This window comes from Schistocerca piceifrons, chromosome 10, assembly GCF_021461385.2.
Source record: "Schistocerca piceifrons isolate TAMUIC-IGC-003096 chromosome 10, iqSchPice1.1, whole genome shotgun sequence".
Classification (NCBI taxonomy): domain Eukaryota; kingdom Metazoa; phylum Arthropoda; class Insecta; order Orthoptera; family Acrididae; genus Schistocerca; species Schistocerca piceifrons.
In genome coordinates, this window is record NC_060147.1 from 85,364,823 (window position 1) to 85,390,781 (window position 25,959).

The 25,959-nt window shown below is 41.0% G+C and overlaps 1 protein-coding gene across 1 annotated transcript in view; it reads left to right on the plus strand.

Moving 5' to 3' along the window:
* Window positions 1–25,959, plus strand: part of LOC124718790 (5'-3' exoribonuclease 1) — a 181,578-nt gene that overhangs the window by 107,463 nt on the left and 48,156 nt on the right. The window contains exons 21-25 of the mRNA XM_047244397.1: window positions 1,540–1,703; window positions 7,386–7,581; window positions 11,632–11,752; window positions 19,608–19,823; window positions 24,157–24,401. Coding sequence (XP_047100353.1) covers window positions 1,540–1,703; window positions 7,386–7,581; window positions 11,632–11,752; window positions 19,608–19,823; window positions 24,157–24,401 — 942 coding nt within the window. The remainder of the gene's footprint in view (window positions 1–1,539; window positions 1,704–7,385; window positions 7,582–11,631; window positions 11,753–19,607; window positions 19,824–24,156; window positions 24,402–25,959) is intronic.

Consider the following 25,959-nt stretch of genomic DNA (forward strand, 5'->3'; position numbering starts at 1 on the left):
AGCATCTTGACGTCCTTCACAGTGATCACTCAACATCTGATGCTATTCGTGCTCCTTAAATACACTACCAGGCCTGTTAACAACATTAATCTACTCTAGTTGACTTTCTGTCACAGATAATTCTAACTCTATAATCATTCACATTCCGCCTATGGTGTGTACATGTATAAAATTCCATTGACATTTGACCAAATGCTTCACTTTTTTTGTCATGCAGTGTAATATATCTTATTTATCACCTTCTTACTTTTCAGGAAAATTTCTTTATTACATTTCATTTCCTTCACATCTCTCAGACAGCTGTTGGCTTGCGTTGAACATTCACTTATCTCTATCATTTCTTCCATTTTCCTGTGTTACACAGCTCATGTACATGAAATTTTCCACCTTTTACAGCTGCTCTCCACCCAGTATCCTTTTTTCCTGTTGTGAGTGCCAGCTCACACTTCTTTGCTTTAAATTTTAAGACCTACTCAATCACAATTTTTAACTAAACTTTTAATTACTTTTGTACTTCCTCCTCGTCATTCCCTCATACGATTACACACATTCTGCATTCATATGCTGAAGCCTGTGTCACAATGTCCACACCAGCCTGTCATAATGGTCTCACTTGAGTGTTTTGTGTGGCAATTTCTCACCTACCCAGACGACACCAGTTTTGTGCATTCAGTTTCTCCCAACACAGAACCATTACAAAATCTTCATGGCTGCAATTCAGCAACTGTATAAATTTGAAGAGGTTAAAAAAATCAGCCAACCAGTTGCAAACCAAAGGTTTATTTAGTCCATAACTTAGGTTTTGATGTTTATAAAATACTTACGTTATGCAGATATTTTATTCTTTGTACTCCTGTCATAATTTAATGTAGACAAGAGCTTTTACCACTTGGCAAATACAGTTATGCATTTATTCTGACATATGCTGAGTGTAATCTGGCTGTTGTCTTAAATCACGGCATGTGATGTTTCTGGTTTTTATGTCAATTTTATATATGACAAGAGCCACTCAGCTTCAGCTAGTGTAATCTACCACTATGCGATGTAACAAGGCCCACTCCATCTGAAGAAGATATTTTTATAAATGTCGAAAGCTAGCTCAAGGGCTAAACAAGCCTGTGGTTTTCCAACCTCTTCACAGAACTATTATTTCATTTTTCCTTCTTGTGCGTCCAGTTGCTTTAACCTTTCACCAAATCATCCCCCATTATTGCTTCTATTGGTCCTTTCCAGTTACCCTATACACTTGTACACGGTTAATTCCCACCGACTTTCACTAAACCCTCCCATCCTGTGCCTCCCTCTCCCCAACAAAGGTCCCTTCTTGTCCCAATTTGATTAAAGCATTGGAAGATAACTTTTTCCATCGTCCTTTCTCTGTGCCTGTCTGCTTATCACTGCCTCTCTGTGTCCCCTCTCCCCTTCATATTGCTAGGGCTTTTTCAGTATTATTTAGCACTATCATTATTTGGAAACAGTTATGACATAAAATGTTTGAGAATACTTCTATTTATTAATTTCAAATTTTCTCAACTCCAGGTTCCCGGCTACACAAGGAAAGAAGGTACGACCTGGTTGTACAGTCAACGTGCAGTGGATGTTGTGGCAGCATACGTGAGGGAGTTTCCGGATTTGTTTCAGTACCTCACGTCAAATGTTGGCAACGACTGCTTTGTCGCTAGTGATGTCTTCCCTGGGAAAGAGTAAGATAAAATCCACGATACTTTCTAGTGTTAAGTTTTGGTGTAACAGCTGCCTCTTTTGTTTATACTTGGTAGTATTAAGAGAAGTAGATGTCTGAAAAAATTTAAAATGAAGAAATCAATGGTCAAGAATATCTCACCTGTTGTATAATAACACAGAAATAATTAAAAACTAAAAGAAGTATGTGGTGATGGTTTTTTGCATCAGATATTTACAGCTATGATACTGCAAGAGTGATTTGACAGAACACTGAAAGATTTAAGTCAAAGCTAGGCCCCTGGAGTAGATTACATTATGTCAGAACTACTGATAACTTAGAGAGAGCCAGCTATGAGAAATATGTTCCATCTGGTCTGCAAGATTTATGAGACAGGTGAAGTACATTCAGACTTCCATGAGAATGTAATAATTCCAATTCAAAAAGCAGAAAGGGTTGTAACCTATCTCCGATGTTATTCAATGTATACATTGAGCAAGCAGCAGAGGAAACCAGAGAAAAATTTGGGGTAGGAATTAAAGTCCAGGGAGGAGAAATAAAAACTTTGAGGTTCGTTTATGACATAGTTATTCTGTAAGAGAAAGCAAAGGACCTGGAAGAGCAGTTGAACGGAATGGACATTGTCTTGAAAGGAGGATAAAAGATGAACATCAACAAAAGCAAAATAAGGATAATGGAATGTAGTCAAATTAAATAAGGTGATGCTGAGGGAATTAGATTGGGAAATGAGACACTAAAAAGAATAGGTGAGTTCTGCTATTTGAGCAGCAGAATAACTGCTGATGGCTGAATGAGAGGGGATGTAAAACGTAGATTGGCAATGGCAAGAAAAGCATTCCTGAAGAAGAGAAATGTGTTAAGATCAAATATAGATTTTAAGTGTTAGGCAGTCTTTTCTGAAGGTATTTGTCTGTTGTGTAGTTCTGTATGTAACCAAAACACTGATGATAAGCGGTTCAGACAAGAAGAAAATAGAAGCTTTTGAAAGCTCACGTAACTAGTGTTGTTGTTGTTGTTGTTGTTGTTGTTGTTGTTGTTGTTGTAATCTTCAGTCCAGAGATTGGTTTGATGCAGCTCTCCTTGTTACTCTATTGTGTGCAAGCTTCTTCATTTCCAAGTAACTAGTGCAACCTGCATCCTTCTAAATCTCCTTGGTGTATTCATCTCTTGGTCTCCCTCTATGATTTTTACCCTTCGCACTTCCCTCCAATACTAAATTGGTGATCCCTTGATGCCTCAGAACATGTCCTACCAACCAATCCCTTCTTCTAGTCAAGTTGTGCCACAAACTCCTCCCCAATTCTATTCAATACCTCCTCAGTAGTTATGTGATCTACCCATCTAATCTTTAGCATTCTTCTGTAGCACCACATTTTGAAAGCTTATATTCTCTTCTTGTCTATATAATCCATATTTCACTTCCATACATGGCTACATTCCATACAAATACTTTCAGAAAAGAGTTCCTGACACTTAAAACTATACTGGATGTTAAGAAATTTCTCTCCTTAGAAACGGTTTTCTTGCCATCGCCAATCTACATTTTATGTCCTCTCTACTTCGACCATCATCAGTTATTTTGCTTCCCAAATAGCAGAACTCATTTACTACTTTAATTGTGTCATCGTGGTTATCATTGTATGTGCCATGGCTAGTTTAAAGGGTGGCTGGATGCCCTATCTGTTGTCACCCATAGATGTGCAAGGCTCCATGGAGGATGCACTGACAAGCTGCACAAGCATGGAGTCTGTGAAGTTAGCTGTGAGTGCAGAATAGTACATACTGGTGAGGCAGGAAGTCATGTTAACACATACCCAATGGTATACGGTTGGCATACAGGGTTCCGACAACACAACAAGTCAACCGTGGCAGAACACGGCACTGATTCAAGCAAAACTACACAGATCCAGGAAGCTTGCATAGTAACCAGGCAGCCACATATTTGCTAGAGAAAGATAAATAGTGGAAATTTAAAATTTGATGCATCCTGCCAACAAGAACTGCAATGATAGATATAAGTTGCCATCATTTCTGCAGCCTGTAGTAGTCAGCCTATGGATTGATGGCACTCAGAGACTGCCCTGTCTAGTGCTGCAGTAACCATAGCATCCAAAAACACACGACCCACTGAGTTGTCTCAACTACCACTGAACACCATGGGATGAAAATGCCAAGTCATTGAACTTACTTGCCCTTCATTTGCCAATGCCAGCCAACAGAAATTAAAATAAAAGCTGCTACCACTAAAACATGTGAACAGAGGTAGTTGAAAGTTGCATGAATAGGAAAACAATGGATAGAGTACAAACAACAGAGGATGGGATAGGAAGAAGTAATGAGGAGTGTTACAAAAATATACAGAAAGAAAATCATCTTTGGGCACCTCTACTGAATACGTTGACACTAGGCTAAGAAACAAACATTGCTGTACTTCTTGAAAAAGGGAGTAAAAGATAACATGGATTGCAAAAATAAGACAAGAAATAGAATAAAATAAAATCAGAGAATAGGTAACAACTAAAAGAATAAAATACTAATTTGAGAAAGTTTTTGAACCAGAAAAAATAATAAAACTAAAACAACATACACAGAAGAAAGGAATAGACAACATCAGGGGGAGATGAACTACTGTATAAATAGGAGACGCCAAAGAATTAAGAGTAACTGAAGTTATTACATTACATCTATTGGTCATTGTGGATGTATGTGTATATAGTTCAGTAATAGTCCTGGCAAACTAACACTGTGAGCGGGATTAAATTAGACTATGTACAATATGAATACAGCAGTGGCCCAATCATAATTATAGCACCCTGAAGAAGGTGCTAGCAACAGTGGCCGAAACACTGGTCTGAAAGGCAACACTACAAAGCTGTCACATATCTGGAAACATTTTAGTGGAGATAACAGTGGCTACAGAAGCCTACGCTTGCTGTGCTGCCAGACAGTGGCGTCTGTCATCTGCAATTCTTGTCTGTCTTATCTTTAGCCATGTGGCAATCTCTTCTGCGCCTTCAGTGGGATACTGCACATACCTTTAAATGGTTCCATTGGAAGTACTGACATTCTTCCTGAAGATAAACCATAGCAAACCGTTCTTTTTGATAATTTTATAGTTTTCTCTGGAGAATTGTCACTTTCCAACAGTATCCTTTCGAACAGTCTGTGCATAACCTACAAACTGTTCGAAAGGATACTGTTGGAAAGACTTAAACCAGTACTGGAGGAACAACTACCAGTGGAGCAAGCAGGTTTTAGACAAGGAAGAAGCTGCTGCGACTAGATGCTGGCACTTACCACACACATTGAACGAGGCTTTCAGGAAAAGAAGAAAACAGGGATAGTCCTCATTGACCTGACATCAGCGTACGACACTGTATGGCTAAATGCTCTTATGTTAAAACTGGCAAAGATAGTCAAATGCTAAACGTCGTTGAAGCTCATGAACAACATGCTGAGTGAAAGGAAGTTCAGGGTCAAATTAAATGGTGAAACCAGCAAGTGCCATACCCCAAAAAATGGTCTTCTGCAAGGATCAGTCTTAGCTCCCTGGCTCTTCAACATCTATATAGCAGCTTTGCCTGATCTGCACTCACGTAAATTTGCCTACGCAGATGATTTAGTTATTACAGCACAAAGTATCTCGTTTGAAAACCTGGAATCAACATTAAATGAAGATCTAGCTACACTGAAAAAATACTATGACACATGGCATCTAAAAATCAATGTGAAAAAAACAGTAAGCACAGTCATGCGTCTAAACAACAAGGAGAGGAACTGCGCCTGGTTATAAATGGTAAAGCCACAAGAATTTCCCAAAATATCTCGGTATTAAGCTAGATCGCAGCATGACTTTCAGACAACACCTAACTGATACTGCCCAAAAGCTAAAGACGAGAAATAACCTGCTCAACAGACTGGCAGGCACCACTTTGGGTTGTGATGCTGCCACTCTACGAACTGCTGCACTGGCACTGGTGTATAGTGCTGCAGAATACTGTGCCCCAGTCTGGAGCAGAAGCCTGCATGCCATAAAAGTGGATGTACAACTAAATGCCGCCACTCTGAGAACCTCACCAGTACTCTCATGCCAACCCCCGTTGAGTGGCTTCTGGTGCTGGCAAACATTGCTCTGCTTCCATACGTAGAGAGAAAGCAACCCAGGACATAGTAGAAAAAATTGAAGCAAACCCAAGGCTACCTACACATGCCGACATGGGAGGACCCACGAGACTCAAGTCCAGGAAACGTATCGCCTGGAGCAGAACATTGGACACAGAGGGTCTCAATGCTGAATGGAAGAATGCATGGCAGGGTCTGAGAAGAGGCATCGTGGAAAACCATCACCTAATCCACGACCCAACCAAAAGGGTGGAAGGCTTCAATCTCAACAGGAAACACTGGTTGGCCCTAAACAGGTTTCATACGGGAATTGGATGATGCAGACAGCAAACAACCAAATGGGGCTATACAGATGATTCGTGTTGTGACTGTGGCGAGGTACAAACAATGGACCATCTTCTGGTTTGTAACATTCATGGTTTCAGAGACGGCTCTCTGATGTCACTCCACAAGTTAACGGACAATGCTAGGAAATGACTCCATAATCTTAATGTCACTGTGTAATTAATTGTCTTCAATTTATGTTATTTTTGTTCCATTTAATGTAATAATGTAGTTTCCCTGACATAATTGTAATGTAATAACCGATATAATTTGTTTCCACATTGTGATTTATATTAATCTTATCTGTTCTTTGTAAAACGTATCTGGCAGATCGAGCGAGAAATAATAATAACTTTGGGACAGTGTCATTCCTCAGAGCTCCTTTCTTCCACCAGTCCCTGCAGTACATCCTACGTTCCCTTAACCCTCCTGGCCGCAACCTTTGTTACTCACCTTCCTCACTCATCCAGCCCCTTCCCTGTTCCCATTCCAGCACTACACATCCGTCATTTCACCACCACACCCAGTCTTTTTATTTATCTTCTTTTCCACTACTCCCCTCTCCCCACCTCTCCAATGCCCTCAGTCTAACTTGCAGCACTTCGCAGTCCGCCACCCCCACAACACTATCCCTCCCCCTCCCTACTCCAGCCTCCTCCTTACGCCCACCCAGTTGCCACTCCCATCATGCACAGGTGCTGCTGCTCACAGTGTGGTTTCAGTTGCCTGAGACTGCTGTCGTGTGTGAGAGTTGCACGTGTGTGTGTGTGTGTGTGTGTGTGTGTGTGTGTGTGTGTGTGTGTTGTTAACGAAGGCCGTAATGGCCAAAAGCTATAATGGTGAGAGTCTTTTTGTTGTGCCTATCTGTGACTCAGCACCTCCGCTGTATGGTGAGTAGCAACTTTCCTTCTCATAATATTGTTACATTCCATCCTGGATTTTCCATTGTTTGATTTGGTCCACGAGGAAGGTTTTCCCTAATGTGTATTTTGTGCAAGCTTTCTAAATCCTTTGATGGAATTTACTACAAAATATATCCTCCTACTTTTGGAGTTCCTCTGTGAAGATTCCTTCTTTGAAAGTGTTTACAGAATTCAGTCCATATTATTTAGTGTGTAATGTTTTTTTTGCAACATTGTGCTTTACTATGTCGAATTCCTAACCATTACACTCCCAAATTAACACTCAAAGCAAGCAAGGCTCAAAACTCATGTCCTATTTGCATTCTCTCTACTAGCTGGAACTATGTTTCACAAATAAATACGTGGATCCGCAACCAGCACTGTTCGTCTGTTGAACGGAGGCCCTGTGGATCACAGTATTTGGAACCGGAAGTTGGTGAAATGCTCATGGAGATCGTGGATGCCCACCAGGCAAAGAAGTTAGCAAACAAGAATGTTGGCATGCATGTGAAACCGAGGCTTCTGTACAGGGTAAGTCAGGTCAGATAACAAGTGCACACACAAATGTTCATTTGAGGCAGATCCTCAGTTGTAGTGGAAATACTACTTATACTACTTATACTTATAGGAAACATATGGTTTTCAAATTGTAATATGTTAATTGTTAAAGAAAAACAGCATTTGTATAAAATCAAAGCTAAACAACTGCCGTTTCATTTGCATGATCACTTATAAAAAATTTTGTCATCCAAGAGGCAGGTGTCCTCTTGAACACAGTTTTTAAGTCTATGCTGGAAGTTACTTACTCACAGCTTGGTGCAATGAGCATTGGTCAGTCAAGCCCATCTCTTCTTTAGTGGCAGCTTTCAACTCAATTAAACTTTGGGGCTTGTAACATAGACAAGCTCTTCTCAAATATTCCCACAAAAAAAGTCACGAGCAGACAAGAATGGTGATCTTGGTGGCTGCAGCATGTCACCGAAATGAGAAATGAGGCATCCGGGGGAAATGTTACTCACAATTGCCATGGATGCATTTGCAGTGTGCAGTGTTGCATAATAATATTGTTGAAAATGAACACTATGCATGTTTATTTACCATCTCCGTAATTCTAGCTGAGAGAAAATGCTCAGCATTTGTACATAAGGTTCAGTGTTCGTAGTCACTATTATTACATTCTCAAAAAATAAAGTTCAGTTAAGAACACCGATAGCAGGTATGGCACATCAAACTGTCACATTTGAGGAGTGAAGAGATCTTTAATGAACCTCGAAGCTGTTTAGGGGCCCAAAAAGTGATAGTTTTGTTTGTTAGTTGACACATTTAAGTAGCAATGTACCTCATTCCTCATAAACACTATTTCATTTGGATCATCCTCATAGTTCATCTGCATACACACAGCAAAGTTGTCTAATTGTTGGAAGTCTGTAACTTTGATCTGCTAAACCACCAGCGTTTTATACAGATGGAATTGTAAATTTAGTTGTAACAATTTTTTCTCACAGACTCCCAGTTCATCTGTGGATGGAAGGCATATTAACGTGTCGATCTTTTTACGCTTCCGATGACTGATTCTCTCACAGTGATGATGTTTTCAGGTGTCCTTGCTTTTTTATCAGAACCGGGCATTGCAAACTCAGTATTGTATTGTGTTTCAACTCGGAGCTGTGTGACAGAAATGGCAATAGAGTATCTGCCATGTTGCAATGGCTTTTAGGACAAACCTACTGTATGCAAACTCTCAATCTTTTGTTGTCACAGTTCCATTCCTGCTGAAATGGTGGATAGTCCCAAAATGAATAGTCTGTGCCATCTCCTTCCCACCACTGACATGAATGTACTAGTGAATCTAAAAAAATTGTGTTTCCAGTAGCTCACCCTGTATTTTGTGGACACGTATGAGTGCTCCACAGAGAATTATCATATGCTTTTCTTGTCATAAGTTCCATTCAGCATGTATACAGATAAGCTCACAAGACAAAAATGTTGACACTTTCACCTGTACAGGGCAGCAAAAATTCATAAGTCTTGCAAACTGAAGCTCTGTTTATGGAATGTATGGCCTTCCTTTTCCCCTTGGCTTGGTGCCATCTGATGTTCACAATTGGCTTTAATCACTTCACGTGACACTCCCATCCAAATTAGGTCCCCATGTTCATGTTTAGCATAGGAATGATACATATTTCGGAAGTTTCCATTGAAACAATGCTGCAGTATTGTTCTCTCTGCTGCGCTTTTGAAGGTCTGAAGGGCAGGAAACTCTATAGAATTCCTATTTAAGGGATGTATGCAGCAAGCAGAATTTTCAAGCATTAACTACATCACCTATAGGTTTAAATTTCACTGATGAGAATATTGTGTAACAAAGAATTGAATTGGTTTCCTCATGCAAATTCTTTATTCAAGTTGCTGCAGAATAATGTGAGGTAAAATCCTTGACATATCAATGCTGTTTATTTGTCTGCAGATGGTTGAAATAATCAATGATGATATGTAACTGATCCAACACATCATTATGGTTTAATTTGGTTTAGTGAATATTAAATTCATAAAGACTTCTTTATGGTTTTCTCATTCGTTTACTTGCGTTTAGTGAATCGTTACAGCAAACAAAAGAAATAAAAGAAGGAAAGTAAGCATAAAACCAGCAAATAAAATCTGAATAAGTAGATTATTTCAACACTAAAACACTACACCACAGTGGTACAACCAGAATGTTTATATGGATCTGAATGAATGCCTAACGATGAACTATAAGATGGACAGACTAGAGATACTGGAAAGAAGGATTATTAGAAAAATAATGGGTGCAATAAAAACTGCAGATGGTTTGAAAATAAGAAGTAGTGGGGAGATCTACAAAAATACAGAGAAAATATCTGAAGTAATGGCCAAACGAAGATTAACCTTTCACGGACACCTCTATCGGATGGATGGAAACAGACTAACAAAACAAATACTCCTATATTTCTGGAAGAAGAAGTTGACAACAGCATGGATTACAGAAGGAAGGAAAAATCTAGAAAGAAACATCAAAGAATCAGAAATAGCAGAAAGAAACTGTTTTAGAAATTAAATACTAAATTTGGAAGGCTTTCAAAGCAGAAGAAATAAAAAATCGGTAACAACATGGACAGAAGAAAGGAAGAGATTTCATGGGGAGAAAATGAGGGAATACTGGAAAAATAGGAAACAACAACAAAGGAAGAAGAGGAACTGAAGTTGTTAACATGATCCTAGTTAGTCAATATGATTCTTTTTTAGAAGAAGAAGAAGAGTTTATTTCAATCCTTGGTATTTCACAGTTGTTTCTATGCCACACTAAGGAATTTTAAATGCAAATACTAGGTACAATAGATGGATAGACAGTGAAACGTGAGTGGCTGGCATATCATTGATACTGTTGTGATGTGATGCATCTGTCACTTCACATGGAGGAAAGTCTTGTGTCTGATAATGGGCATAAACATTAAGTTTTACATTTTGGTCTGAAAATAAGAGAAATGGGAATAATAAATTTACATGTGTTTGTGTGTTATACTTACATAAAATCAACATGAGCTGCAAACATATCTCCATGCCCGTCCCCCTCCCTCCCCCTCTCCTCCCCCTCCCCCTCTCCTCCCCCTCCCCCTCTCCTCCCCCTCCCCCTCTCCTCCCCCTCTCCCTCCTCCCCCCTCTCCTCCCCCTCTCCTCCCCCTCTCCCACCCCCTCTCCTCCCCCTCTCCCACCCCCTCTCCTCCCCCTCTCCCACCCCCTCTCCTCCCCCTCTCCCACCCCCTCTCCTCCCCCTCTCCCACCCCTTCTCCTCCCCCTCTCCCACCCCTTCTCCTCCCCCTCTCCCACCCCTTCTCCTCCCCCTCCCCCCTCCTCTCCCTCTCCTCCCCCTCTCCTCTCCCTCTCCTCCCCCTCTCCTCTCCCTCCCCCTCTCCTTCCCCTCCCCCTCTCCTTCCCCTCCCCCTCTCCTTCCCCTCCCCCTCTCCTCTCCCTCCCCATCTCCTCTCCCTCCCCCTCTCCTCTCCCTCCCCCTCTCCTCTCCCTCCCACTCTCCTCTCCCTCCCCCTCTTCTCTCCCTCCCCCTTTCCTCTCCCTCCCCCTCTCCTCTCTCTCACCCTGCCCCTCTCCCTCACCCTGCCCCCCTCCCTTCCCTCCCCCTCCCTTCCCCCTGTGTGTGTGTGTGTGTGTGTGTGTGTGTGTGTGTGTGTGTGTGTGTGGAGGAAGGTTTTGCCAAAAACTCTGTGTGCAAGTCTTTTTGTTATGCCTGTCTGCAGCTCATTGCGTCATCTTTACATCTTTTTTTTTTCATAAAGATCACATAGACACAACCATCTGCTTCACCCCATTAACTTTTTACATTATGTGTGAGTCAAATTCTTTACGGCCTTTAGCATTGTTGTAGATACATTTGTCATGTTCTGACATATGTTCTGTAAGTGATATTTTGTACCTGAGAGCAGTCCTTTATCTGACTAAAACTGATTGTTTGTAATACAAAGAGATACAGCTGTTGTGCAAGTCGTGACATTCCATGAAAGAAACCTGAGGTGAGTTTGCTTCAGTAACATGTGTGTCTGTTTAAAGCACGAACTTCAGGACGGGAACCTCGCGCCTGATACGACGGCCACGTACAGTCTACTGGACCGAGTCATAAATGTGCGGGAGGGCTACACGGTGCCCCTCGGCCTCAGGGGGACCATCATAGGTAAGGTGATAAACTAGAATTATAATATGAGATTCAACAAAAATCTTATAATGTCAACAGTATTTGAGACAGAAAGGAAAAACTGGAGCAGGGCTGAATAATACGTAAATAAAAAATAAATAAGTAAATAAATGACAGCTTTACAGTCCATAAAAATTTTTTCATTGGGAGCCAGCGGGAAGAAGAAAAAGCAAGAATATAACGTGTAGGATGAACTGTTTACAGAGGAATGGAAAAACTTTTAGAATCAGTCTCGGGGGAATGTCAGTTCGGTATCAGAGTGTTATGGTAACACACAAGGCAATTATTGACCCTATGACTTATCTTAGGAGGCAGATAGAAGAAAGTCAAACCATCATTTATAACGTTTGCAGATTTAGTGAAAGATTTCCTAGTGTCAGTGTTTACAGGAATACAATATTTGAAATGTTGAATTAACAGGAATAAAATACAGGGAGCAAAATATTGTCTACAGTTTGTACAGAAACCTAACTGCAGTTATAGGAACCAGAAGATGTGAAAGAGAAGCAGTAGTTGTGAAGAGAACGCGATGTTCCACTGCTTCATTAGCATGATATTGAGTAATGATGTCAAGTTTGCTCTGAGACTACAATTTCTTATTGTTCATTTGCTCACCTTGTTATTTCATCACCCTTGCCAGTAAGTGTCTTGTCGGACGTTCTTTCTTGAAGTGCTGCAGTTAACACTGGAAGTTAAGACTAGAGTCCAACATAAAATTCTCGAAATAAATACAGTGCTTCTCATAAACAACATGTTGTGTATTGTACTGTCATTTACAAAGACCTTCCATAACAAAGTGTGCTTATTATTCAGAACATCACAGATACATTAATTCAGACTATATCTAAAACGGTCTGTCTTAACAGGTACCAGTTGAATATATATGAGGGGCAGTCAGTGAAAATCGAACATCTACGACAACAGGACTGTGGAATGGTTCCATTCTAAAGTAATCATCACACACATAAAGGCATTTATCCCACTGGAGAATGAGATGATTGATTCCTGTTTGAGATAATTTGACCCACGAAAGGCAAAGGTCCCGAGTTCGAGTCTCGGTCCGGCACACAGTTTTAATCTGCCAGGAAGTTTCATATCAGTGCACACTCCACTGCAGAGTGAAAATCTCATTCGAGCCTTTGTCTGATTGGCAGTGTAGGGGCAGGCAACGCCAACAGTGGAAACATCCCACATCACTCCCACTAATGAAATCTGAAGCTGTTCACACAAGTCCTGGTAAGATTACAATGACCTCCTCCTTCGACTTTAGGGCCTCTCTGCTCATTGAGTTCCTAGAGTGCAGAATGACAATCAATGCTCAGCACTACGAAGACACAGTCGGTAACGGTGACATACCCTAAAGTCAAACCACCCAGGAACGCTGTCAGACAGGAATCATCCTGTTGCACGATAATACCTGCCCCACACTGCCAATTGGATGAAGGCTATTCTTCAGTAATTTTGGAAAAACTGCAACATCCTCCATACAGCCTAGATCTTTCACCACGTGATTTTTCATGTCTGTGGGGTCCTGAGGAAAGACACACACGGACGTCTGTTTCAGTCTGATGAGGAAATGCAAGAGTGGGTGCTGTTGTGGATCTGTCAGTGGCCAAACGCCCTCTACAGAACAGGAATTGATTGCTTCTTCTCCCAGTGGGTTGTCGTAATGCGTGTTGTTACTACTCTTGAATGAAATCAGTCCACGGTCTTGTTGTGGCGGGTGTTTGGTTTCCATTTGTCTGTCCCTGGTAGATAGCTCCAAAAACAAGTGAGCCCTCCATGTGCAAAATGCAGTATAAATACATATACTTGTTGTAACCAAGTGTCGTAATATAAAACTAACTGCTGAGTCTGTGCTTCAGAACAGTAGTAACCTACATAAGAGAATAACAATTAATACATTTCTTCTTAAATGGGAACCTTGAGTCACATAAATAATTTGAACGAATGACATTCCAATGTCACACGGTCCCCCTTGTGTTTCACTCGATAGAATGTACGACTTTACAAGAGATCAGACAGTTCTGTTTGCGTTTCACAAGTTATCAATATCTACTATGCATGTGCACCAGGTGTTTCCATGTGGTCTATGTGAACCAGGCTGTAGTTACAGATATGCACACTTGGGGTGCTGGTGCATAGGTGTATGGTTTACGTGCATTGTGTAATAGGGGCTTAAAAGTAAAACAGGTGTGATAGAATGTAGTCAAATTAAATTGGCCAGTGTTGCAGGTATTAGATTAGAAAAGAAAAAAGGCAAAAAATACTCAAGATGGCTAAAGTAGAGAGAATATTAAGTCAGACTGCCAGCATTTCAGAAAATGGGAAATTTGTTAATATTGAATAGAAATTTAAGTGTTAGTAAGCCTTTGATGGTATTTGTCTAGAATGTAGTCTTGTATGATAGTAAAACATGGACAGAAAATAGGTCAGACAATAAGATAATAGAAGCATTTGGAATTGTGTTACCAGAGCACGATGAAGGTTAGATGGGCAAGTCAGATTATTAATAAGGTACTTAATCAAAGTGGGGAAAAGAGAGATTTGTGGCACAACCTGACTAAAAGAAGGGATGGATTTATAGGATACATCCTGAGCCATCAAGGAATTGTCAATTTGGTAACAAAGGGAAGACTGGGGGATAAAAATTTTAGAGGGAGATGAAGGCCTGACCACAGTAAACAGTTTCAGATTAGTGTAGGTTGTCTCAGATTGAAAACAGCATCAGCAACATGTCTTGAGGAAAGGGAAGTTGTTCCAAGCTCTGCTTCAGGGGAGGCATGAGACACTTACAGTCGATTCAGAAGTAGACTGGAGGATACTAATTGATGCAATGTTCCAACCTTTCAGTATGGTTCTGTGCTACCATGTAATGAGTAAATTATATTGGAATGTGTATGAGATTTAATTAGGAACATGTTAGCAGGATGAGTTATGTCTTGTTATACCTCCTTTGGCTGCAACATAAATTAATCCTATATATCTTTGCGTCTTAATGTATTTTAGTGTTGATTATAAGCTTGTTTGAATATTTATATTCTGCTGCCACTTACCTTTCATTTTTTACTGCAAGAGGAAGACACATGAAAGAGGTGAGAAAATTGAGCAAACCACTCTCGTATTAATGTCCATACTGTCAAAGTATGTCTAAGATAAGTGTGAAGATGTAAATAAAAGTTTGAGTTAAGAAAAACTTCTCCAACTAGCCTATGTTATTTTATGGCGGTATTTAATATTCCCATTTCAGTTTTGTTAGATCCCTGTTCATAGCAAGCACAGCAACGCAGATTTACACACATCAAAAAAAGTTTTTCATCACCGTTGTTCCGAGTACTCCTGAAGATAGACGTTGACTGCTGATATTGTATCAGAGACACAGTCCCTTTGACTGTTCGGGGATCTCACTAAACCCACCCAAAGATGTAAACAACCATGCATGAGCAGTGCCTATTAGACAGATGGGATCCGACAGCCGGTCAGTTCCAGTCATTCCACCAGGAAGGAGGTACATGACTCATGTTGTCTGTAGTTCAACCATGACTAGAAGGTCAATACCATGGTTCGATCACGTCTGCATTGTTACTTTGTGCTAGGAAGGGCTCTCAACAAGGGAAATGTCCTGGCGTCTCGGAGTGAACCAAAGCGATGTTGTTCGGACATGGAGGAGATACAGAGAGACACGAACTATCGATGACATGCCTCCCTCAGGCCACCCAAAGGCTACTACTGCAGTGGATGACCGCTACCTATGGATTAAGGCTCGGAGGAACCCTGACATGTTTGGAGGCCTGAGACACACTGTCCTGTGAGTGCAGCAAGGTGGAGGTTCCCTGCTGTTTCAGGGTTGGCATTATGTGGGGCTGATGTATGCCACTGGTGGTCATGGAAGGTGCCATAACGGCTGTACAATACGTGAATGCCATCCTCTGACCGATAGTGCAACCATATCGGCAGGACATTCGTCTTCATGGACGACAATTCGCTCTCCCATCGTGCACATCTTGTGAATGACTTCCCTCAGGATAATGACATCATTCAACTATAGTGGCTAGCATGTTCTCCAGACATGAACCCTATCGAACGTGACCACTCTGAGGGATCTATGCCGAATCGCTGTTGAGGAGTGGGACAACATGGACCAATAGTGGATAGTATGCCACAACAAAAACAGGCATACATCAGTGCAAGAGGACGTGCTACTGGGTATAAGGGTACCGGTGTGTACAGCAGTGTGGACCACCACCTCTGAAGGTCTCGCTGTATTGTGGTACAACTTGCAGTGTATGGTTTTCCTGAGCAATAAAAAGGGTGGAAATGATGTTTATGTTGATCTCTATTCCAATTTTCTATACAGGTTCCGGAACTCTCAGAACTGAAGTGATGCAAAACTTTTTTTTATATGTGTAGTATGTCTGCTATCAGAGGTGATGAGAAAGGGTAAAAAAAATAAAAAAAATTCTTTGTAAGAGGAAAGGTGGAGAAAGTAAGCCCATCAGATGCTAGACTGAGATGACAATACTATTGGCATGTGATTCATCCACATAGATAGTGCCTTACAATTAAAGTTACTGTGAATAAAAACATTCAGTTGCGCACTTGAGCAATCTTTAGTGGGGTACAGTTACTAAAGATGTCATACTAACATAGAGGCTTGCAATTAATATTTTGAGAGTTTACAGTAGAAAGTGTGTTGAGAAATATATTACTGCCCTCACACCTACATTTCTATTAATGGTTGTAGGAGTAAAGCTAGAGAAATTGGAGCATACTTGGAGATACATTTCAAAAAGAAAAATGGAAAATTATACTAGAGGACTACTTGTTTTCTGCCACCTGTCATAATGTGACTTATTTCCACTGAAGTAGACATAAAACAAAAGTTGTTGAGAAATAGCACTTTTTTTTTTTTTTTTTTTTAATTGAGGGCTTTGAGCAACTTTTCTTGTCCTGTGTCAAGCTGTGGAGAAGAGACCAAAACTGAAGGAAAAGAAATGATTGTCCAAGCTAGAAAGTATAAAAAAAGGAAAGGAATTTTATTTAAAGTTGGGATACGTAAATGCTGTCCTCAAGAGTAAAGGGTAAGGGCTGGCTGGGTGGGGGATAAGGAAAAAAGGAAGAGGCAATGAGAGAGATTTTGGAACTTCCCAAAGCTGTGTGCCATCCAAGAATCGAGCTTGTAACCTTGACTTTTGCAGGCAACATTCCAGCTGGGCAATCTGGGCGTGACACAAAACCTGCCCGCTCAGCCTTGCTGCAGCTAGTACACCTCTCCTACTTCCTACTTTGAAAACTTTTTTAGTTTGGCACTCAGTTTCAAACTACCAGTAAGTTTCAGAACAGTGCCAATATGCTGCAGATTTAAAATTTCGTTCTGGAAACGAATCCCATAGACTATGTTTAAGCTGTTTCTCTGCCAGTGCTTTTCTTCCAGGAGTGCTAGCCCTGCAAGAGATGCCCGAGAACTTGTGTGAAGTTTGGAAGGTAGGATGTGTACTGGCAGAAGTAAGCAGAGAGACTGGGCTGTTTGTAGTGCCCGGATAGCTCAGCTGGGGGTAAAGCCGAGTTTTGGGGTTCCAATTCCAGTCCGAAGCAGTATCAATCTGGCAGGAGGTTTCAAAACAATGTGCACTCCACAGTAGAGTGCTCAATTCATTCTGGTAGAGAGATTTCCATAACGGACGCCCAGGTCAGTAACAAGATTCACTGAAACGAGTTGCGTAGTTAGTTCCTGCGTAGGCTCTAACAATGCAAAGGTGGGAGGTCTGACGGAAGCACTGAGGTCACAGCGTTGTTTCCAGGATGCACCTTCCACTCATGCTGTAATGAGCCATTGACCATGGGGTATTTGTCCAGTTGGGTTATAGAAACAGTTTCTGAGAGGTTTGGATCACTGGAGATGGGGTATGGCAGGCTGTAACTGTAAGGTCAGTCTCAAATTGTCTCCAAATAGCTCGATCAATGAGAGCAGCCTGTCACACACCTCCACGCGACTTGCAAACTGTGCTGCCTGCCTGGCAGTAGACATTTCTGTGTCTGTGGGAGTTTAGTGATGTCACCAAACTACAACTTACTGTTTTCACCAATAGTTACAGCTGGCTTGTTAACGAAATGAACTGGTTTCAGTAGTGGCACTGATGGAGCCGGTATTGTCAAAGAGATTTCTCACAAGGGTAAATGGCATGGTAAAGAAATAAGTGGAGAGGTGCAGGTATGCTGCTCATGAGGAAAGAATGAAACTACTGAGGCTGGTTTGGACAGAGTAATGATCAGGATGGCTATCAGTTTCAAAAAGCACAGCCCCAGTAAAACACTCAGTTGCAAAATTCTGAATGACAATGTTATTATGTGACTAGAAACATGTAACAGAACAGTGGGCTGAGGGTCACACTGTTCCTTTTGTCCAGTTTTTAATTTCACTAATCTTCTGGACCGTAATATCTTACTGGTGTGAAATGATGCTTCTGTGACTTCCTTCCCTCTGGTACACAATTTTCTATGTTGATAGCTATTTCTACCAAATTTTCTTTTAGTACAAGGGGCAGTCACCTGTTTTAGACACATCAGAATGCTACAGAAGTTTCATGGGGAAGCCCTTATGCATCCTCCAGACAATGTTGATCTTTCCACCTTGATTTCCTTCTTCTTCTTCTTCTTCTTCTTCTTCTTTTAGCCCAGAAGGAAGACATTTGATACAGATGAAGAGATGCACATGTGGGTACTGTTGTGGTTCTGTTGACAACTACAAACATTTTTCCGTGAAGGCATTGACCACTTTATCTCACAGTGGGATAAATGTATTAACAGTTGTGACAATTACTTTTGAAATTATAAACAGTTTACTAATTTTTTTCCATCTGCTCATTTGACTGATCACAATAAGTCTTTGTAATTGTGATATGTTCCGTAGCTCTTGCTTATCTTTTTTTCTTGTATGATTTGTAGCACTTGAACAGTTTGTTATAGCTTATGTGCAGTTGTTGTAACTCTTGCACAATTGTTGTAGCTCTTGAGATTGGATTTCATTAGGAAATTTGTGCACTATGACCACACAAAAAATAATGCAAATGAGGAGAACTCCAGCATAGGTGCTATAAGTTTGAAACCTTTCAGTTATTATTGGATATCGATTTCAATGATGATGTTCAGAGCAAGACTAAGTCCAGTGGACTCATAATTTCAAACATAGGTGTTCATAGTGAACAACATGCCAACTAGTAGGTTAGATTTGAATGCCAACTAAGAATTGAATCTTACCTGCTAGTTTTCATGTTCTTCACTACGAACACCTATGTTTGAAGTTATATCTTGTGCATGACTATGTGAGTCCACTGGACTTAGTCTTGCAGTGAAAATGATCAATCTGTGACCGAAATTGATGTGCAATAATAAAAAAGATGGTTTCAAATTTATATGACCAGTGCTGGAGTTTCCCTTGTTTACAATACTTGTTGTAGCTCTTGCACAGTTGCTGTAGCTCTTGCACAGTTGCTGTAGCTCTTGCGCAGTTGCTGTAGCTCTTGCGCAGTTGTTGTAGCTCTTGCGTAGTAGTTGTAGCTCTGGCGGTTTTTGTAGCTCTGGCGGTTTTTGTAGCTCCGGCACAGATTTTGTACCTTCTCCACTGTTTTTCCAGTCCTCATTAGGATTTTATAGCTTGTGCAATGTTTTCCCAACTGTTGCACAATTTTTGTAGCATTTTCATAATCTACTTCTGTTGTAAGGGCTTCATGGATTTAAAAAAGTGTTTGAAGTTTGAATATTTACTGTGTTTTGCAAACATTCAGTTGTACAACACAGACAATAGGTGAAACCTCACCGTCATACATCTCTGAAGGTATACGGCAGATGGGAGACAAGGAGGCAGACGTGATGCACGACGTGATGTTCGACGAGGCATTCCCTGGTGGGCTGTCGCTGCTGTGTTCGGAGAAGCGCAGCTACTCACTGCCGGCGGCGGCCCTCGTCAACCTGAGTCACGGGGAGCGCCAGCAGCGCCGTCGCCAGCTGCAGCCTCTCAGCAAGCCCACCGCCGTCGTGCAGCCCTCCGGAGGTGAGCCAGGATCAGAGGCCTTACTGATAATTACATCTACATTTTTATGTGGTAGTGCACATCGTATGGTATTGGAGATCACACTGATAACTGGCTTTCATCCTGTCTGACTAAAATTATAGACAAAAAATCTACTCACTAAGTGGCGGCAGGAGAAAATGCACAAAATTTAACAAAATGTGCAAGCTTACGGAGCCAGTTGCTCCTTCCTGTGGCAAAATGGTTGAAGGGGAATGAAGAAGGATAAAGGAAAAAGATTAACAAGGTTTAAGAAATGGGGATAATTAGAGAAAAATGGGTGAGAACTGTGGGTCAGGGGGGCAACGGCCTTGCCACTGTGGATACACCGGTTCCCGTCAGATCACCGAAGTTAAGCTTGGCCGGCACTTGGATGCGTGACCATCCCTGCCATGCACTGTTGCCATTTTTCGGGGTGCACTCAGCCTCGTGATGCCAATTGAGGAGCTACTCGGTCGATTAGTAGCGGCTTCGGTCAAGAATACCATCATAATGACCGGGAGAGTGGTGTGCTGACCACACACCCCTCCTATCCGCATCCTCATCTAATGATGACACGGCAGTCGGATGGTCCCGATGGGCCACTTGTGGCCTGAAGACGGAGTGAACTGTGGGTCAGGGGAGACTTACAGGTGGGATGGAAAGGAAAGACTGATCGTTGGGGACTGCACCAGATGATGCATTCAGTCATTCCTTCTCGTCCTGTCCACTTTGTCTCCCCTGACCCGAGGTTGTGGGTAACATATCCTCATTCGTGCTCGTTTCGTAATCGTTGCCAGTCTTTTCCTTCATCCCGCTTCCTTCTGCCTCAACACTTCTGCCAGAAAGAGGAGCACTGGGTCTACGCACATTTCATTAACTCTCAAGTGTGTTTTCCTGCTACTGCTTGGTGAGAGAGTTTCTGTGTATCTAATTACATTTTCAAAAAATTGATTATTTTTGTTGATGTATCTAACAAAAAAGGGCTGCCTCCGTAGCTGAGTAGTTACCATAGATGGCTCCTGTACAGAGAACTCAGGACCAATTCTTGGTGCTGCCAGGGATTTTTCCGTGGTGAGAGGATGGATACAGGGTGCATTAAGCATTACGATGCCAATTGAGGAGCTACTCAAACCAGTAGTAGTGGCTACATGGTATGGAAAGCCTGCAAAACAGCTAGGAGAGCAGTGTGCTGACCACACGCCCCTTCGTACCGCAACTGCGTGGCACCATAAGGCAGAGGATTATGTGGCAGGCAGTAGACATGGCTTGATACTTAAAGGCCTGCCTAGAAGCTACTTAAACAAAAAGGATGCAGAGTTTCACGTTGAGAGACCCAGGGAGTGCACACAATGAAACAGCATCATCTGACTGGGGAGTAATTGCCACAAGTGTACCATAGGGATCAATATTGTGTCCATTCTTGGTCTCATTAAATACAAATGACCCTCCATCATCTATACACAATGCAGAAATAATCCTCGTAACTGAAGTATCGCATTCAAGGCTAATAGAGAAACTTCAGCACTTGGAAAAAGGCAAAAAACAAAATACAACAGGAAAATGGAAATAAATAAAGGTGGATGTTATCTAAGGATTTTATTCAAAGTTGGGAAAGGGAGATACAGTTCAGAAGAGTAGGAGTTTGCACAAGGCCTGATTGCACAACTAGAAATAATGCAGGAGGGGAAAAAATCAATAAATGAAGCAGAATAGCCTAAATTCTTATGTGTTTATGTTGATGAGAATCTGAAATGGAAGTCACATACTACAAATTCTCTGAAACATGTAAGGTCTGCAGATTTTGCGTTATGGATAATATCGTATTTTGGAGATGAAAATGTTAAATAATTGCCTAACCTTTTCTGGTTTCATTCATTAAGCTCTGTGCCATCATATTTAGGTGTATTTTGTCATTGAAGAAGAACGTTACTGTTGTATAGAGGCATGTAATGAGGATAACGTGTTGTACCCTCTCTAGAACATCTCGTAGACAAACCGAGCGAGGTGGCGTAGTGTTTAGCAAACTGGACTCGGGATGATGACGGTTCAAATGCCATCCAGATTTAAGTTTTCCATGATTTCCCTAAATTGTTCCATGCAGATGCTGTGATGGTTCCTTTACAAGGGCATGGCCAAATTCCTTCCCCATCCTTAAAACGTTCAGAGTGTGCACTCCATCTCTAATGGGTTCGATTTTGACAGGATGTTGAACGTTGCTCTTCCTTCTTGTAGACAGCTCTTTAAAAAGTTGGGCATACCGACAACAGCCTCACAAAAAATTTACTCACTGTCAAAGTTTATTGTCAACAGTCGGTCACAGTTTGAAAACAACACTAATATTCAAAAATTTATGTTACTATGAGACTATCTCAGACCCCAGCGACAACAAAGATTTGTTTTTCATAATCATTGACCAAATTTAAAAATTTAAAATGCTGTTGTAATCTACACAGTAGGAGCTTTAGACTTACGTTAAAGGTTTACAACAATAAGTATTACAGTTAGAAACAATATGTATGTCTTGAGACAGCATGCCTCACAACATGAAATTCACCTAGACTAACATATTTGTGCGAATATAGGCTGCATCTGAACTTCTGACATGAGATTACAGTAAAAAATAAATCTCGAATATAGGCCACACTGCTGAATTAACGAGAAAGTTCAATTAGGCAGTACTCTGAGTTATGTCTGTCTCACTCCCCTTCTTCAGCTCTCACATAACTGGGGGTGAATCACCACCCTCTCCACACACACCCACACACTCTCTCTCTATCTCTCTTCATGATTTTTGTTATCATCATTTTCATTAAGCACATTCTGTGGCTTGAAGTTCAGATAAAACAGCCAGTACACCTCAGATTACTAAGTACTACAACTACATTCTCAGTGCAGACACTAAACTATGTTGGCACCCCTACATAACAAGTGAACAGTACAGAGCAACAATAATATGCTCTGGGTCCATATGGAAATGAATAGCATGGAAAAGAAACTTTTTGCCAAAGGAATTTAAAGTTTTGTATGAGTGGGTTCGGTGATTCATGCAATGAAATAATTTACCTAATCTTCGTAGAACTGCAATCGTGAAAAGCTGTCTCAGGCTTACAAAAACAGTTTGAAATCTTTCCTTTGCCACATGATCCAGCTTTGATGTAAAATTTTTTTATTTACATTCCCAAATAAAAAATATACCAAACAGCATCACAGTAAGTAATGTAGGGGAACGTAGTGTGAAAATATGTACAAGTGGTACTGAAAGCAGCTGTGTACAATGGTGTTGAGCATTACAGCTGACAGACAAAAGTGCCACTGTTGCAGTTTTTAATCGACCACCCATCCCTAAGGGAGAAAGCTTCCCAGCTGATGTTATTTAAGAGCTCCTGATGTTACACTGCAGTAACTGATAATGATATTAATTTCAACCCACAAGATACGTGTACACATCACTTTGAAATTCACAATTTATGATCTGAGGGGAGAAATCTTGATTATAGGCCACACCGTAATTTTTTTAAGCCAAAATTTAGGTTGTAGGTTCATGTCCATCTACTTCCCCTTTTCTTTTACTTTTTTCCCCCTAAAACATTCTGAGACATTCTCACTAATTTAATAGGAGTATTATCTGCAATAGTCGATGTTATTTATAATAAATATTGTATTTCCTGAACCTCTTATTGCATAGGCCAAAGACTGGAATGTTTCCTCAGTTGCCAGAAATCTTAACATGACTGCCAGTCTATGTCAGAAAGCAAACATAAGTTACTCATGTGAAGCCTTTCTTATTCTGAGACTGTGTAAAAGATATACATCTATCCTGGTTTTACGGACTGTCTCATGTTGATGTAACTACTGAATATCTCGACCAGAGTACGTCAAAGAAAGAAAAATATAGAACAACCTTTAACATTGCTCAGAACATCATGGGATAATGCATGTGTGCTTCTCCTAAGAGCCACGGTCTTCAATGCACATGCGCATCAGGGCACTCGGCACAGCTCATTTGTTTCTGTTACTTGCCACAAACAGAAAAAGGAACAAAACGCCGTATGTTTTTAGTTACAAGAAAGAATGACATTCATACTTTATAAACAAAACAAATAATTATAAAATACTTAACACATACATTGGCTTGGCAGCTGGAGAAAAAACAGTGTCACAAATGGATTTGTGACATTACATCGTGCACACATGGGTGTGCGCGTGCGCGTGTGTGTGTGTGTGTCTTCATTCTTAAGAGAGACTGAACATAGCTAAGTACAAATTGTATGGATAACTACCCAATTGTGGCATATTATAAGCTATAGTGCATAATGCTTCACTTGATCCCCAGGACCAAACCTGCCAGTGGCACCACCTGTACACACATTCGCACCTCCGTGGAAGAAGGCAGCAGCTCCCGTGTCAGTGTCTCCCCTACGGCAGCAACCGAACCAGCAGCAGGGCTCAGCGTTTGTCAGCTGGACGGCCGGCAGGGGCGTCACATCCCCACAACGGCTGGCACACAGCCAAGACCAGGTGCAGCCTCCGCACCAGTTCCCGCCTGCAGTGGCGTTTGTGCAGGGACCTCCTCTGGTGGTAAGCTACACCTTCGTCTACACCTGTGTCCATCGTCACCAATGTCATCATCGTCATTGTCATCATCATGACGTTTGTCTCTCACTACACACATTGTATCAGTGAACCTGTGTATTAGGTAGTAGAGTTATCTGTTGTTTTTCTTTTCATCAAATTTCCATTTTCCTCTGCGTAGCCATGTGTATGAGGGCAGTCTGAAAAGTTCTCAGTCTGATAGTGGAAATGATAATTTATGCTTTCAAAGAAGTTTTATTTTTCCACATAATTCCTACAGTATCAACATATTTGATCCAGTGGTGTTTCAGTGTCATTACCCTCTGTCTGTTGTTTTCTTCCGGAAGGGCTGCAAGGTAGCCACCTTAAGTCGCAGTGGCGTATCAGTTGGACCTAATAGCGACTAGGGAATTTTTGTGGTTTTGAGATGGACATCTGGGGGAGCCAAAATGGGGGAGTAGGGTGAATGTTCCAGCACATCAGAGAGCAGATCACTCGATTCCCCCATTGCCGAGACACTGTTGTGGGCAGGTGCATTGTCCTGATGGAAGATGATATTTTCTCTTCTTTAAGGCGGGTCTGTTTTCATGAATGCTTGTTTCCAGTTTTGTTACAAGGTGAGAGTAGTATTCTCCACTTGTGGCTTTATATTTTTCAAGACAGCCAATCAACAAATTTCCTTTCACATCTCAAAATGACGACACCATGATTTTTCCTGCTGATGGCATCTCCTTGCCTTCTTTGGAGCTGAAGAACCAGAGTCTGTACATTGCATAGACTGCTGTTTGGATTCAGTCCATGTTTCATCTACTGTCACATATCAATGCAGAAAGTTAAGTCAGTTTTTCTTAAAATGCATCTATTGGTTTTTGGAAAGTGTCGTGTTAATACATTTGTGATCCACAGTGAATGCAAGGCACTTACCTTGTGCAAAGTTATCTCGTGTTCAATTCCTAGTGCAAGATGTGACCGACATGTTCCTTTGATATACCTTGAGCATTAGCAATTTCATGCACCATTATACACCAATCTCCCAGAATCTTGTAATGCACTTTATCAATGATTTGATCATACTCAACTTTTGTATAGCATACTTCATACTTATATCATAACAAAACAGTAAATCATGTAGACTTAAAGAGTTCAACAAAAGATTGGAAGTGACAATAAAACATTGACAAGAAACAGGTACGTGCTTTAGCCTATAGTCACACTCTTATTGTGTGACTGCTGGTTTTGTTACCATGTACCATCATCAGACAATCATATGATCATAACCTCACAGTAATAATAGTTAACATATGCTTTGAGAAACAGTTACAAAATATTTTCCTCTTTGATAAGTAACATTTAGTAAACAGCAAAGCCTGAAAATATAGGCATGCACTCGTCAAACATGCTTTCTCAAAACTAAAGGTCAGTACTACAGTATGAATGAAAAAACACGTGACACTGGTGTGTTGTTATATAATATTTATTATTTTATAAACCAATTTTTGGATTTTATGCACTCATCAGGTACAAAGATAAATATGAGCGACTGTGAAATTTTTATGAGATCAAA